Source organism: Schistocerca piceifrons, chromosome 2 (genome assembly GCF_021461385.2).
Source record: "Schistocerca piceifrons isolate TAMUIC-IGC-003096 chromosome 2, iqSchPice1.1, whole genome shotgun sequence".
Taxonomy (NCBI): domain Eukaryota; kingdom Metazoa; phylum Arthropoda; class Insecta; order Orthoptera; family Acrididae; genus Schistocerca; species Schistocerca piceifrons.
This window is the reverse complement of record NC_060139.1, coordinates 397,333,625-397,350,988: the sequence shown is the minus strand read 5'-3', so window position 1 is coordinate 397,350,988 and position 17,364 is coordinate 397,333,625. Positions and strand designations below refer to the sequence as shown.

Below are 17,364 nucleotides of genomic sequence, written 5' to 3'. Positions count from 1 at the left end.
ACAGCATCGGAGCCCTCTTCCTATCCTGCCACCTTTCTCTGGCATAAACAGTGAGGTGAAAAAACCACCACCTATTTCAACCTACATCAAACTGAAACCTATAATGAACCCTTCACTGAACAGGAATTCTTGCAGGCTCTTGCCTTTTCACATGGCGTGGCTCCAGGCCCAGATTCCATCCACAACCAGTGATCCAACACTTGAATGTTACCTAGAGGCAACATCTACTCATGGTATTCAACTGCATTTGGCTCATGGGCTTCATCCTCTAACAATGGCAAGACAGCATAGTTATCCCCATACTGAAGCCCAGGAAGAACCCAAAGTATGTCGACAGCTACCGACCGATTAGCCTGACCAACATACTTTGTAAACTGCTCGAGAGGATAGTTAGCTTCCAATTATGTTGGGTACTCCCTTTTGGCCTACTGGCCTTTTGTACCCGTATCAGTGTGGCATCTGGAAGACTGATCTACAATGGCCATTTACTCAGATGGTAAACACCAATCCAACAGGCTTTTTCCAAATGCCGACACCTTGTTGCTGTCTTCTTTGACCTACATAAGGCGTACGACACAGCTTGGCAATGTCACATTTTAGTTACCCTTTGTGACTGTGGCCTTCATGACCCCCTTCAGATTTTTATCTGTGAGTTTTTATCCCACCAGCTCTTCCAGGTTAGAGTTTGCACTTCACTCAGCACTATTCGGATCCAAGAGAACAGTATCCCGCAGGGTTCTGTGTTAAGTGTAATACTCTTCCTCATTGCCATCAATAGGCTTGTAACCTCTGTTGGACCTCGGTTACCCCTGCCCTGTATGTCGACGATTTTTGCATATGATGTAGCTCCCACTCAGTAGCATCTGCTGAATGCCAGCTCCAAGGTGCCATCCGATGAGTCTCTGCCTGGGCCCTTTCGTGTGGCTTCCAGATTTCTCCCTCCAGAGCACAGGTTCTCCCAATCCAGACCTTTATTTAGGTGACAAGTGCTTAGATGTTGTAGCACAATCCCGTTTCTTGGGCCTTCTTTTTATAAAAGGTTGACATGGCTGCCCCATGTTAGCCATCTTATTACTACCTGCGTGCGGAAGCTTAATGCTCTCCACCTCCTGGCCCACCGTGCGGACCGTGCTTCTCTACTCCATATTTACCACACTCTGGTTTTCTCCAGATTAAATTATGGTTTCAAGTGTATGACTCAGTGGCTCCCACCACTCTGAAACTGCTTGACCCTGTTCTCCTCTATAGTGTGCATCGGACTATCGCTGCCTTTTGCATTAGTCCCATTGACAATCTCCTCGCAGAAATGGGGATTCCGCCTCTACAAATACGATGGGGCCAACTCCTGGTTTCTTACACAGTCACCATTCGACAGTTTCCTGACCATCCCGTGTACCCTCTCTTCTTTGGAAACAAGGGATGTCTCCCTCCTGATACCCACCCTTGGGTGGGATTGCTGGTTGGAATGCACCTCACCCCCACCTCCCACCAGAATGGTGCCACCTAGACCATGGATTAGGACCAACCTATTCTAATATCCTAAGTTCTCTGTCACCCCTATGATATACCGGTATCTTGTACATTCTATCCTTCAAGAGTTCCAGGGTGTTACCATGCTCTACACTGATGGTTCTAAAATGATAGATAAGGTGGGATACGCTTTTATGCCTCCTGCTGGCATGGAGCATCATTTACTGACAGATCCATGTAGTGTGTTCACAGCAGAGCTGGTAGCCGTTAACAGGCCCTCCATTTTGTTACTCATGCCTCCCTCCACAGTGTTTTAATATGTACTGACTCAATGAGCAGCCTGCAGGCTGTAGACCAGTGCTGCTCTAGTCTCCCTTTGGTCTCTGCTATCCATGACCTTCTCTCTGTCCTTGGCTTTACCAGCTGCTCAGTTGTCTTTCTGTGGGGATCCCAAGTCATGTGGGCATGAACTGGCTGACCGTTTGGCTAGAGGGGCAGATACTTGCCCCCATTCCCTTTCATGATTCCAGGTGCAGATATGCAGATACACATCAAATCTATTTTCACCCAAAAGTGGAATGACATCTGGTGCACTAATGCTCTCAGTAATAAACTCGACACAATCAAGGAGACTACTGCAGTCTGGAACTCTTCCTTCTGCTCCTCTCGCAAGGAGTCCATTGTCTTACACTGTCTACGCATCAAGTCGTACTAGGCACACCCATTGATTTCTCGTGCATAATGAACCATTCCCACAATGTGGCTGTGGAGGGACTGATGGTATCCCATATATTGGTGAAATGTCCCCTTCTTTTGGCCCTTTGTATTAAGTATAGCCTTTCAGATTCCTTGTCTTCAGTATTTGCAGATGGTTCACAGATGGTTGAAATGGTCCTCAGTTTCGTATGTGAAAGTGGTTTTTATTTTCATTTATAAATGTTTTCTAGGTCTGAGACCCATGACCACTCCCCATTGCAAAGACTGCTCTTTTATCCCTCTGTTTTTCCAGTTTTTAGATTATGCCTACCCTTTATGCCTTCTACTGTGTGTGTTTTTAGCTGCCTCACTTTAGAGTTTGATGCCTCTGACTGGATCCGCCTACTTTTAGCAGACACATGTATCCTAAGCATGTAACTTCTGAATTGAATTGCGGGACTGATGACCTCACTGTTTAGTCCCATAACCCTCTGTCAACCAATCAGGTGTTTTGTAAGCAGTCTTCTTTGTAGAGTGAGTGCATTTTCCAAGTGTATCTAAGTCTGTCAACTCCTTTGCTTGTAATTGAGCCTATGTGATCGTCTGTTTTGTGTCTGTGCTGATAGCTACACCCAAGTATTTATATGAGTTATCTGATTCCAGTTGTGATTCATTGATGTTGTAGTTTTTGTGTCTAATTCTACAAGTGACAAGTGCCTTCATGAATTCTGAAGTTGTATAGGGTCAGTTTATGCAGTGCCACTTTTCTCAGGCAGGTAGAATATCTAGCCACACGAGATACTCGATTGCAGTTATCCTCTTCACAGTTGGCTTTATAGAAATTGTTCTTTACAGTAATATTCTGCTTTGATTCTAGGTACAGTTATCATATCTCTCTACTGTAGTGTGATTTCATGGAAGGTTAACTCAAGGTGGAAGAGCTTATATGAACTTTATAGCTCTGACAGTTTGTGTGGCTGTATCTACTACATTTGTCTCTCTCACTAATGATGTCACAGCATTTTTAAAGAGCATTTCTTACTGTAGCTTAAGTTTCATTTAAGGTAGAGAAAATCATAAGAAATAATTCATTCATCCCCCCCCCCCCCTTTTCCTCCTTTTCAGCTGCTTTTATATTCCTTATTAGACTTCCAGCCTTATTTGGATATGATTTTCTATAAATTGACATTCTTAATCTGAATTTTCCATGTTGCTGAAAATATTGTGTATCTTGACTCATTGGTCTGCATCAACTAATATAAAACATTGGTGTGTAACTTTATTCCGACTCGGAGTGGGTAGCAAGAGTTGTGCCAGACACTCTGTCATCTGGATCCAGTATATGACACGCCTGTTTTGTTTCCTCAAAAACTTTTACCAGTTATCTTCATCTCATATTCTCCATTTCAGAGCACCTCCTCAGATGAGTTGCTGTTCTCAGTGGGAAGACTTGTTTGACGCAGCTCTCTGCTGTATCCTGTCCAAGCCTCCTCATCTCTGAATAATTGTTGCAAGCTACATCCATTTGAACCTGCTTACCATATTTCTTACTCGGTCTTCCTGTAAGATCCCCCCATCCCCTCCCGTCTGAACGGACATGCACATACTAAATTGATGATTTCTAATCTGTAACGCAATCTACTCTCCTGTAGCACACATTTCGAAAGATTCTATTCTCTTTTATCTGAACTGCTTATCATCCAAGTTTCACTTCTGTACATGGTTACAGTCCAGACAGATACCTTTGAAAAAGACTTCCCAACATTTAAATTTATACTTGACGTTTCTGAAGAAAATTTGTCAAACATTTTCTTGCCATTACCAGTCAGCATTTTATATGCTCTCTACTTCAGCAATCATTAGTTATTTTACTACCCAAATAGCAAAACTCACCTACTACTTTTAGTGTCTCATTTCTTAATCTGATTCCCTCAGCAGCCTGATTTAATTGGACTTCATTCCATTACCTTGTTCTGCTCTTTTTAGTGTCTATCTTATATCCTTATTTCAACACACTGTCCATTGTGTTAAACTGCTCTTCCAAATCTTTTACTGTCTGAAAGAAGTACATTATCATTGGCAAACCTCAAAGTTTTTATTTATTGTCCCTGTGTGTTAATTCCTTCTCCATTTTTTATTTCTTTTATTTATTTATTTATTTTTGGCTCAGTGTATAGATTTGATAACATTGGTGGCAGGCTACAACCATGTCTCATTCCCATCTCAACAACTGCTTCCCTTTCATACCTTTAAACTCGTATAACTGCTTTCTCATTTCTGTACAATTTGTAAATAACCTTTTCTTCCCTGTGTTATACCGTGCTACCTTCAGAACTTCAAAGAGTGTATTGCAGTCAACATTGTCAAAAGCTTTCTCCAATTCTACAAATGATCTAAACATAGGTATGTCTTTCATTAACCTTTCTTCTAAGATTAGTTGTAGGATCATTATTGCCTCGTGTGTCCCTACATTTCTCCGGAACTCGAACTGATCTTTCCTGAGGTCGGCTTCTACCAGCTTTTTCATTCTCCTGTAAATAATTTGTTAGTATTGTGCAACCATGACTTATTAAACTAATAGCTCAGTAATATATGTACGTGTTAGCACTTGCTTTCCTTGGAATTGGAATTATAACATCCTTTTTGAAATGTAAGAGTATTTGACATGCATCATCCATTTTGCACACCTAGTGTAATAGTTGTACCATGGCTGGTTCCCCCCCATGAAACCATTAATTCTGATGGAATGTCATCTACTCCAGGGGCCTTGTTTTGACTTAATTTTTCAGTACTCTGTCAGTTTCTTCTTGGAGTATCATACTCTTAATCTTATCTTCATCTGCGTCCTCTTCCCTTTCTACAATAGAGCCTTAAAGTTAATTTCCTACGTGTAGCCTCCCTATAAATTCATTTCAGCTTTCCCTTTTTTTCTGACTTAATGTTTGTACCCTAGTTATATGGGCTTCTATAGACTTGTAATTGTCCTCCAGCCATTCCTGCTTAGCCGTTTCACACACCCTGTCGATCTCATTTTTAGATGTATTTTTTCCTTTTGCTTGCTTCATTTGCTGAATTTTTGTATTTCTTCCTCTCATCAGTTACTTCATTAACTTTTGTGATGCCCAAGGATTTCCACTAGGCATTGTCTTTTTTATCTATTTGATCCTCTGCAGCCTTCACTATTTCATCTCTCAAATGTTCCCATTCATTGTCGACTGTGTTTCTTGTCCCTGTATAGTCAATCATGGTCTAATACTTGTTTTGAAATCCTCAAAAACTTCTGGTTCTTTCAGCTTATCTAGGTCCTATCTCCTTAATTTCTTACCTCTTTGAAATTCCTCTCTTTATTGAAATTTCTTCATTTTTGATATACAGTTCATAATCAATACATTATGGTCCAACTCCACATCTACCCCTGGAAATGTCTTACAGTTGAAAATCTGGTTGCGGGGTCTGTTCTTTTCATTGTATAATTAATCTGAAGCCTTTCAATGTCTCCAGGTCTGTTCAACCTGCACCTTCTCCTAGGATTTTTTAACAAAGTGTTTTTGATAATAAAATTACATATTTTGCAAAATTCTACCATGTGGCTTCCTGTTTCATTCATTTCCCATGGTCCATATTCTCCTATTATTTTCCATGTCTTCCTTCCCTGGTAACAAATTAAAGTCCTCCATCACAATTAAGCTTTCCTCACCTTTATTATCTGAATTATCTCTCTTATCTCATTATGCATTCTTTGAATCTCTTCATCTATGGAGGTAATTGGCTTACAAACTTGTACTACCATTGTGGGTGTTGCTGCAAACTTCATTAATTACTGCTTTATCTGACTTAAACTTATCCATTTCACTTTTTAAATTTCAAACCTATCTACCCTATTAAGGAATCTTAACATTACACCCCCTGGTGAAATCCCTGTGAGTAGCTCCACCCAGAGATCCTAATGGGCGATTATTTTACCTCCAGAATATTTTAACGAAGAGGATATCATCATCATTTAATCATACAGAGTATCTGCATGCCACTTACCCCTTGCTTTCAGCCATTCTTACCACCAGCATTATTTGTTGATGTTATAAGGCCAGTTCAGTAGATCCATACTTTTGTCCCTGCAGCTACTGTAAAGGCTGCTGCCCCTCTTGAGGAACCAAACCACATTTGTGTGTGTGTCTTCACAGGTACCGCTCCATTGTGGCTGCACCAACGGTATGGCTATTGTGTCGTTGCAATATGCATGTCACTCCGTCCCAGCTCGGCAAGGTCTGTGACTTCTGGGAGGCAGGAGTTAATAATAGGGTTATTTTACTTCGTTCTGCTACATTTTTCCTTAAGTTCCTTTCATCCCGATTTCAAGTATATGTATTGCCAGTATTATTACTCTGATTAACAATAATCATCATCGGAGTAGGTTGTCTGTGAACAGTTTGAAGGCTGCAATTTGCCAGCTCCAGACAATCTGATAGTGGGCCAACTGAGTTTCCAGTAGAATTGGAACCTGACACCTATTTGTGTCTCATGACTGAATTACAAAATAAACTTCTGTATCACATTGCTGCATGTGAAATGACGTAAATAGTGACAAAACACACAATTTTAATCACATGTAAGGTAATTTGTCAGTAAATTTAATCGATGTATGTAGAACATCCTTAATTACGAAGTGATCTGAGGACATTCAAGAATGCCGTAAGCATAAATATGGTAAATTTGCTGTTCTGGTATGACAAGAGTCACCAGTGTGCCAAAATCATGACTTCGTCACATTCATTGTTGAAATGTTACTAAGTACAGTTCTTTTAAACTTTCATTGTAAAGCATATATTTTCTTCTATGTTATCACATTCAAAGTTTTGACATAACAAAGAACATGAAAAATGAAATTTGACAATGACAGTTCAGTCAAAATTCCCATTTTGACATATTCATGGTTTTGGCATAAAAAAAATTTGTATTGGTACTTGAATAATGTAGCATCTGTAATGAGGTTTTCTTTTTTCTTTATTTTTTTCTTTTTTTTTTTTTTCTCCTCCAGGCCAATTGTTTCTGTCTCATTCATGAGTGACAGTGCTCTAAGCTTTGGTTGCAAGTTTAGTTTCAAACCAATCAGAGTATCAAAGCCCATCTTATGCCTGCCTTTGTCACGAGGCTGTGTCACCATACTGAGGTAATCTTCGTAGTTTCTGTTAACTTATGTATTACATGTGTGTTGCATTATTAAAAATATTATTGTGCAAAAGTAAGATTTTTTTATTCAAGGGCTGTTTGGAAGAGTTCAGTACAATTTCAGATTACTTGCACAGAATTGAATGTATTGTGAGATGACAAGAGATGCCTGTATAGACATGGCAGTTAGTGTGAATAAATAATTGACTGTAATATTTTGTTTTATCATAGTTTTCTATTTTGTTCTTCAGTCTTACCAAAACTTTTTTTTTCTTTGTTCACACAGGTAACCACATTAATAGAAGCCTTTACTTTATGCCAGTAGTGTGGGGGAAAAAATGATCTGGATATGAAAAATGATGTAGTATAGTGTGTGTGAATTTAGATATATCCCAGCATTAAAATAACTATTTCTGTGTTTCGGAAAGACTTTTTCAATGTAAATATTCAATGAACAAAACTAAAATTTTCTCTCTCTCTCTCTCTCTCTCTCTCTCTCTCTCTCTCTCTCTCTCCCCCTCCCTCCCTCCCTCCCTCCCCCCCCCCCTCCCACTCCCCCTAGCCCTCCCTCCCCCCCACCCCTTCCCCCTATTTACCTCCCACCCTTCACACACACACACACACACACACCATTGGGTGGGGGGACAGCGAGCTATCTTAGGTTTATGCCAGGGAGGTTACTGGAGTGAATGATGTGCTGTAAGGATAGCTCTGATCTGCACAGCTCAGAAAAGGGAAGTTCCAGATGGCACGGGCTGTGAAGCAGCCATTGAAATCTTGCATGCTGTTCTCTGCTGCTGTAGTGTCACTCAGTGGTCTACCTCATTTTTGGCAACTGTTGTAGTGGTGGCCATTCATACTGGTTGACACCTGGTTAGTTCACATACCAATGTACAACGCTGTGCAGTGGTTGCAGCAGAGCTGATATATAACATGGCTGCTTTCACAGTTGGTACGGCCTCTGATGGGGTAGAATAAGCCTGTGATAGGACTGGAATAAGAGCTGCTGGGTGGGTGGACAGGATGGGAAATGGCCACTGAGTGGAGGGTCTGAATCAGAGGCTGAGACGGTTCTGCGACCGTGTGGGCTGCAGATTCCTCGACTTGCGCCATAGGGTGGTGGGGTTTCGGGTTCCGCTGGATAGGTCAGGAGTCCACTACACGGAACAAGCGGCTACACGGGTAGCAGGGGTTGTGTGGCGTGGGCTGGGCGGTTTTTTAGGTTAGATGGCTTTGGGCAAGTACAGAAAGGGCAACAGCCTCAACGGGTGCGGGGCAAAGTCAGGACATGCGGGGACCAAGCAGCAATCGGTATTGTAATTGTCAACTGTCGAAGCTGCGTTGGTAAAGTACCAGAACTTAAAGCGCTGATAGAAAGCACCGAAGCTGAAATCGTTATAGGCACAGAAAGCTGGCTTAAGCCAGAGATAAATTCTGCCGAAATTTTTACAAAGGTACAGACGGTGTTTAGAAAGGATAGATTGCATGCAACCGGTGGTGGAGTGTTCGTCGCTGTTAGTAGTAGTTTATCCTGTAGTGAAGTAGAAGTGGATAGTTCCTGTGAATTATTATGGGTGGAGGTTACACTCAACAACCGAACTAGGTTAATAATTGGCTCCTTTTACCGACCTCCCGACTCAGCAGCATTAGTGGCAGAACAACTGAGAGAAAATTTGGAATACATTTCACATAAATTTTCTCAGCATGTTATAGTCTTAGGTGGAGATTTCAATTTACCAGATATAGACTGGGACACTCAGATGTTTAGGACGGGTGGTAGGGACAGAGCATCGAGTGACATTATACTGGGTGCACTATCCGAAAATTACCTCGAGCAATTAAACAGACAACCGACTCGTGGAGATAACATCTTGGACCTACTGATAACAAACAGACCCGAACTTTTCGACTCTGTATGTACAGAACAGGGAATCAGTGATCATAAGGCCGTTGCAGCATCCCTGAATATGGAAGTTAATAGGAATATAAAAAAGGGAGGAAGGTTTATCTGTTTAGCAAGAGTAATAGAAGGCAGATTTCAGACTACCTAACAGATCAAAACGAAAATTTCTGTTCCGACACTGACAATGTTGAGTGTTTATGGAAAAAGTTCAAGGCAATCATAAAATGCGTTTTAGACAGGTACGTGCCGAGTAAAACTGTGAGGGACGGGAAAAACCCACCATGGTACAACAACAAAGTTAGGAAACTACTGCGAAAGCAAAGAGAGCTCCACTCCAAGTTTAAACGCCGCCAAAACCTCTCAGACAAACAGAAGCTAAACGATGTCAAAGTTAGCGTAAGGAGGGCTATGCGTGAAGCGTTCAGTGAATTCGAAAGTAAAATTCTATGTACCGACTTGACAGAAAATCCTAGGAAGTTCTGGTCTTACGTTAAATCAGTAAGTGGCTCGAAACAGAGGATGACACGCGTAAAGCTGAAATACTAAACACCTTTTTCCAAAGCTGTTTCACAGAGGAAGACCGCACTGCAGTTCCTTCTCTAAATCCTCGCACAAACGAAAAAATGGCTGACATCGAAATAAGTGTCCAAGGAATAGAAAAGCAACTGGAATCACTCAATAGAGGAAAGTCCACTGGATCTGACGGGATACCAATTCGATTCTACACAGAGTACGCCAAAGAACTTGCCCCCCTTCTAACAGCCGTGTACCGCAAGTCTCTAGAGGAACGGAGGGTTCCAAATTATTGGAAAAGAGCACAGATAGTCCCAGCCTTCAAGAAGGGTCGTCGAGCAGATGCGCAAAACTATAGACCTATATCTCTGACGTCGATCTGTTGTAGAATTTTAGAACATGTTTTTTGCTCGAGTATCATGTCGTTTTTGGAAACCCAGAATCTACTATGTAGGAATCAACATGGATTCCGGAAACAGCGATCGTGTGAGACCTAACTCGCTTTATTTGTTCATGAGACCCAGAAAATATTGGATACAGGCTCCCAGGTAGATGCTATTTTTCTTGACTTCCGGAAGGCGTTCGATACAGTTCCGCACTGTCGCCTGATAAACAAAGTAAGAGCCTACGGAATATCAGACCAGCTGTGTGGCTGGATTGAAGAGTTCTTAGCAAACAGACCACAGCATGTTGTTATCAATGGAGAGACGTTAAAGTAACCTCTGGCGTGCCACAGGGGAGTGTTATGGGACCATTGCTTTTCACAATATATATAAATGACCTAGTAGATAGTGTCGGAAGTTCCATGCGGCTTTTCGCGGATGATGCTGTAGTATACAGAGAAGTTGCAGCATTAGAAAATTGTAGCGAAATGCAGGAAGATCTGCAGCGGATAGGCACTTGGTGCAGGGAGTGGCAACTGACCCTTAACATAGACAAATGTAATGTATTGCGAATACATAGAAAGAAGGATCCTTTATTGTATGATTATATGATAGCGGAACAAACACTGGTAGCAGTTACTTCTGTAAAATATCTGGGAGTATGCGTGCGGAACGATTTGAAGTGGAATGATCATATAAAATTAATTGTTGGTAAGGCGGGTGCCAGGTTGAGATTCATTGGGAGAGTGCTTAGAAAATGTAGTCCATCAACGAAGGAGGTGGCTTACAAAACACTCGTTCGACTTATACTTGAGTATTGCTCATCAGTGTGGGATCCGTACCAGATCGGGTTTCGTCACAGGGTTATTTGGTCCGTGATAGCGTTACGGAGATGGTTAGCAAACTCAAGTGGCAGACTCTGCAAGAGAGGCGCTCTGCATCGCGGTGTAGCTTGCTCGCCAGGTTTCGAGAGGGTGCGTTTCTGGATGAGGTATCGAATATATTGCTTCTCCCTACTTATACCTCCCGAGGAGATCACGAATGTAAAATTAGAGAGATTAGAGCGCGTACGGAGGCTTTCAGACAGTCGTTCTTCCCGCGAACCATACGCGACTGGAACAGGAAAGGGAGGTAATGACAGTGGCACGTAAAGTGCCCTCCGCCACACACCGTTGGGTGGCTTGCGGAGTATAAATGTAGATGTAGATGTAGAAAGTTACAATTTACTATGCAAATGATTGCATTTTAGACTCTAAATTCAGAGAATTATTAATATAATATTTAATTGCACAACACTCCATCTGATATTGTTATGTTAACCCTGCTATGCAGCTAACTTCAGTGTGAACACTTTTCTCATGTAAGATTATGTAAATCTTCACCTTTTTCTTATAACCCTCCAAAATTAGTGATTCTGAATAGATAAGTGCTGTGAGGACCAGAATAATTAATGAATTTATTCGGTTCAGAAGAGACAAAATAATTAGATTGTTATTAAAAGTTTTCCCTCAGTGCTAAAAAGAGAACAGTTAAAATCTACACAGTAAACTTTGAAATGGCTTCTGCGACGGCTGGCATTCTCCCTATCCAGATGTACTGCACAAAATTCTGTGTGTGTCCTGTCACTAGTCCACCAAAAATATTATGTAAAGTGGCGATCACGAGTGGTTTGAGCTGGTAATCAAATGTCGCAAGTTCTATTGCTCTAGCAGGATGCAACAAGATTGATCGAAGTATGCCAGTGCTGTGTATATTTGCCAGTAATAACTGCAGCTGTACCCGGTGCTGCCGTCGACTGCCTACATTGCTCGATGAGTTCCTCTGTAGATGGCCAATGGAGCAGCAACTGCAATGACGCGCGATCGTGATAAACATGTTCCTATGTAAAACTACTACCTCCGTACTCTGTAACGCATAATACAGAGTACTACGACTTGCTAAAGCACTCAGAACATGAATCCATTTTTCTCAGATAGAGTGTAGCCTCAGTGTCTCCTACTCTGCACCAGCAGGCTGCCCAATTATTTCCGCCAGGCCACTGTGTTCCCTCCAAACACTGTGTTCATGGGTATTATCGTCCCAGGTCACACAATTACAGCCAGTGGGCTGCTTCTGGAAGGTGTTTTAAGTTGAAACATTGTTGATGCTTCTGCATTGCTAATGGAACTGTCGGAATGTTTCTGCAGAGTCACATGCCAAGAGGGGGGGGAGTGAGGGGTTTACAGGGAGTGCACTTCACCAATTCGACTCATAGTGGCGCCAGGCCGTCTTCTGTGTTAATAGGCACCTTGGACGCAAAAAACTGAGTCTGGGCCAGCTGTCCACATAGTGGAGAAATCGCATCCTTGAGTTTTACGGTGCAGGACAAGAGCGCAATCCCACCCCCATCCTGTACAAAGGCTGCCGCCGGCTGAGGGCAGCGTGTCCGCTGGCTTTCTCTCAGACCACATATGGAGGCCGCTATAAACTGCCTCGAAGGCCGTTCTCCCACTTCATTGTGTAGGGCACATTGCAGCTTGCTCACAGAAACCGAATTATTTTTTTCTGCTACAAAATTTACTGTTTGTGTGAAATGTGACATTTAATCACCTCTTACCCCGCTTGGTTACTCCCGTGTAAGGACAAAGAAATATTCAGAATGATTCCGCAAAACCATATGCAAACTGCATAGTTGTGTATTAAAAATGTAAGGTGGGTGAGTGAAATGGGTCTTGCACTCATTGTGAGAGGTCCACATCAGTTTCCACCTTGCAAGGGCAGGGCTTGCATCTGGGTCTTCCACAAGGGCATGATCCCTGTGACAGGGAATTGGGGGTGGGTTGGCATTGGGGGGTGGGTGCTATTGGAATGGACTAGGATGTTGTGGAGCTTGGGTGTGTGGCATTATACCACTTTGGGAGGGGATGGAAGTATCTTAGGTAGGATGTCCCTCAGGGCATGATTATGGATAATCAAAGCCCTGATGAAGGACGTGGTTCAGTCATTCCACTTCTGGGTGGTATTGGGTGACAAGGGGGTTGCTTCTTTGCAGTTAGTTCTTGGGATGGAGGTGAGGCCTTCAACATACTGGGAGAGTTCTCATCACTGAAGATACATTTGCTGCGGGAGGCCAGACTGTATGGGAGAAATGGAGAGGAGCAGGTGGCAGACAGCTGGGCACACAATTTCACAAACAGCTCACCACTCCCCCACAAGCTGCTAGCCACTTCCCCCCAACACCCTACGTGCCTCCCGCCTCTCTCCACCCCTCATCCCACCCCACCCTGTGGCCACACCTCACCCAGTACATACACTCGTCATGGGCCAGGAAAGAGCTGGCAGCAAACTTAAGTACAGTGTAGGTGTGTGTAGGGGTGTGTGTGTGTGTGTGTGTGTGTGTGTGTGTGTGTGTGTGTGTGTGTGTGTGTGTGTACATGTTTCTCCTACAAGTTTGTGTACCTGTCGATGACAGCGCTTCTGCCCGTCGGTGATTAATCTCCTTTTTTCCTAAATGATTTGTTATTGTGAACCAGAACTTTAGTACATTATTATGCTACAATAATAGATATTCTTGTACAGTATAGAAGGAATTGTCAAGAAGAAAGTTCTTCAGTTTGTTTCCAAATCACACTTTGCTGTCTCAGACATTTTATATCACTTAGTAAGTGATAAAAAATTTTAGTTCCAGCATGTGCAAAGACAACCTTAATGTGGAGTAATGAATATCATTTTTCTTTGTTCATTGTAATTATGTACATCATTGTTTCTCTTGAACTGCATTTGATTATTTACAACAAACTTCATGAGGAAATAATGCTCTGAAGCAGTTGTCAAAATGCCCAACTCCTTAAACAGGTGGCTACAAGATGATTGTGGGGTCAGCACCTTGTATTATTCTTACAGCATGCTAAGTTCAAATTTGAAATAAGTTTTCTATCTCTATTTTTGTAAATTTCTTAGCAACGGAAACACTATCCATTACACCTTTCAGCACATGCATTGTTAATACTTATTTACCAAAGTGATAGCAGCTTCTCGCACCATGAAGAAATACTTGGCTTTGCACCACTGCTAATGCAAACAAAAACATATACCCACTCAAAATGAAAGAAAATAATTAAATGCGTAAAACAGATATCCACTGCATCGTCAAGGAGTAGGAGTAGTAGTAGGAGTAGTAGTAGTAGTGCACAGCATCATTGAGGAACATTTTTTCAAAACTTGATAAATGCAACAGGTACAGTTTCTCATAAAGTGAGTTTTTCTGTTTTCACCTAGTAGATATGTTTGAGCATTTGAATTTTTATGTGACATCTAGATCTCACTTACATTAATAAAGTGTTTTAGTGAAGTATATTAAAAGTTAATTTTTATAACAGTGTATGAAGGTGTGATTTTTCAGTTATTTTCCAAAAGTTGATAAATGCTTATTACTATTGATATCGGTTACGTTGTCTTTAATTCTGTGTGTTTTTCTCCATAGCTAATTTGTGCTGTAGTGTTGATTGTGTGTCTGCATTGTTGTAAAACGCATATTTTTGCATATATTGTTATATGAAAAACATTTTTTATTTATAGTTTTTGGCTTTATTGAGAATACAATAGTAGTAGTAGTAGTAGTAGTAGTAGTAGTAGTAGTAGCAGCAGCTTTATTCATCTGTAGATCTCTTTTTACAAGGATATAGGACATGTCAAAGTATTTACAAATTTAATATAATGGAAGGAAACACTCCACGTGGGAAAAAATATATATAAAAACAAAGATGAGGTGACTTACCGAACAAAAGCGCTGGCAGGTCGATAGACACACAAACAAACACAAACACACACACAAAATTCAAGCTTTCGCAACAAACTGTTGCCTCATCAGGAAAGAGGGAAGGAGAGGGGAAGACGAAAGGAAGTGGGTTTTAAGGGAGAGGGTAAGGAGTCATTCCAATCCCGGGAGCGGAAAGACTTACCTTAGGGGGAAAAAAGGACAGGTATACACTCGCACACACGCACATATCCATCCACACATACAGACACAAGCAGACATATTGCTTGTGTCTGTATGTGTGGATGGATATGTGCGTGTGTGCGAGTGTATACCTGCAGACACAAGCAGACATATTGCTTGTGTCTGTATGTGTGGATGGATATGTGCGTGTGTGCGAGTGTATACCTGTCCTTTTTTCCCCCTAAGGTAAGTCTTTCCGCTCCCGGGATTGGAATGACTCCTTACCCTCTCCCTTAAAACCCACTTCCTTTCGTCTTCCCCTCTCCTTCCCTCTTTCCTGATGAAGCAACAGTTTGTTGCGAAAGCTTGAATTTTGTGTGTGTGTTTGTGTTTGTTTGTGTGTCTATCGACCTGCCAGCGCTTTTGTTCGGTAAGTCACCTCATCTTTGTTTTTATATATATTTACAAATTTAGATCAATTTAAAATCAGCTAATTCGTATACACATATATTTACAGACTTCTAGTTAGAGACAATTGTTGGATTTACTCCTGGTATACAATACGTTTTTTACAAATAACTTATTAAATAATCTAATGCCACACTGTTTACTCATATCTCACTATCAGTCACTGCACACATCGTTCCATAACACTTCGCACACCACACACACACACACACACACACACACACACACACACACACACACACACACACACACACAAGTGATCTCTGGGCCATTTTCTGTTCTGAAACTTCCTCTTTCCTATCCTGGAAAACTGAGTCAGCATCCCTCCATAATGAGTGAGATGTTGAGCTCAGAAAGAGGAAGAGGTGTTAGTATTGTGCTATACATAGCTTGCGGGGTAAGTATTTATAGAAAGGAAAAAAAGAGGAATAAAACATAAAGTGAAGGTGGTATGTGGAATGTTGGATATTTTATTATTATTATTATTTATTTGTATAACTTCTTTTTTTTTTTTTTTTTTTTTTTTTTTTTTTTTTTTTTTTTTTAATCAAACCCCTACTCTGTGCTAAGTAATCCTTCAATATATAAAATGTACTGCAAAACAGATACTTTTTATCTGCCTTTTTAAATAAGTTTATGTTTGCAATTTCTTTAATCTCTTTACAGTTTTATTCCTTAATAGAAAATGCTGTTTTGAGTTTTATGTTTATTTTTTCTTGGTAAATGTAAATTGAGTCTCCCTCTTGTTGCATGGTCGTGGACAGAGCTGTTTGTGCAGTAATTACCAATGTTATTTCTGATGTGTACAGCTGATGTAAATGTATTCACATGGAGCAGTTAAAATCCCCAGTGTTCTGAACAGATCATTACAATGAACTCAACTAGTATTTTTGGTTATTATTCTTATGGCTCTTTTCTGAAGTTTGAAAATTGTGTTCATATTTTGTGCATTTGTTCCCCAAAAAAATAATGCTATAGCTGAGAATTGAGTGTACATATGAATAATGTGTAATTAAAAGACACTGCATGTTCCACACTGATGATAGGATACTAAGGGCATAACATGCTGATGGCATTCTGTTTGCAAGTACCTTTGTGTGTTCACACCACTTCAACTGAGAATCAATATTCATTCCTAGAAATTTTGCATTTGTTGCACTGTCTATAGAGGTGCCATGTACGTTTAATTTAACATTCATTTTTCCTCTTCAAACTGAAATTCATGGCATTAGTTTTCTTTATGTTCAATGTCACTTTATTACTTATTGACCAATCATAAACTTCGTTGAGAGTTTCATTTGCTTTCTTGGCAAGGAGTTCTCTTGTTTTCTTAGTGACTATAATATTGCTGTCATCGGCGAAGAGAATGTTTCGTACCATGAGTCACACTACTGGGAAAGTCATTGATGTACATCAGGAACAGTATTGGTCCTAACCAGCTACCTTGCGGAAGCCCTGTATTAACGTATTTTGGTTCTTATAAGTGTTCTACTAAATATTTAGATTTATTTGAAGTATGTGTTACCTCTGCTCTTTGTATCCTGTCTGTTAGGTATGATTGAAACCAGTCATTAGCTACCCCTCTTATTCCTAATGCTTGTAATTTATTTAATAGAATCTTATGTTCGACTGTATCAAACGCCTTAGAAAGATCCAAAAATATGCCTGTGATACACTCATCTTTATCAAGAGCATCAAGTAAAACTTTTGTGAATACTACTATGACAGACTGTGTATTTTTGCCGCTTCGGAAACCAAACTGTGATTCACTTAAAAGATTGTATTTATTCAGGTAATTCATTAATCTATCTTTCATAATTGTTCTATTATTTTTGAGAATGGTGACA

The 17,364-nt window shown here is 40.8% G+C and overlaps 1 protein-coding gene across 1 annotated transcript in view; it reads left to right on the top strand.

Annotated features, from left to right (window-relative positions):
- LOC124776519 (RNA demethylase ALKBH5-like) overlaps positions 1-17,364 on the top strand; it is a 116,681-nt gene that overhangs the window by 51,473 nt on the left and 47,844 nt on the right. The window contains exon 4 of the mRNA XM_047251547.1: positions 7,202-7,333. Within this exon, the coding sequence (XP_047107503.1) occupies positions 7,202-7,333 (132 nt within the window). The remainder of the gene's footprint in view (positions 1-7,201; positions 7,334-17,364) is intronic.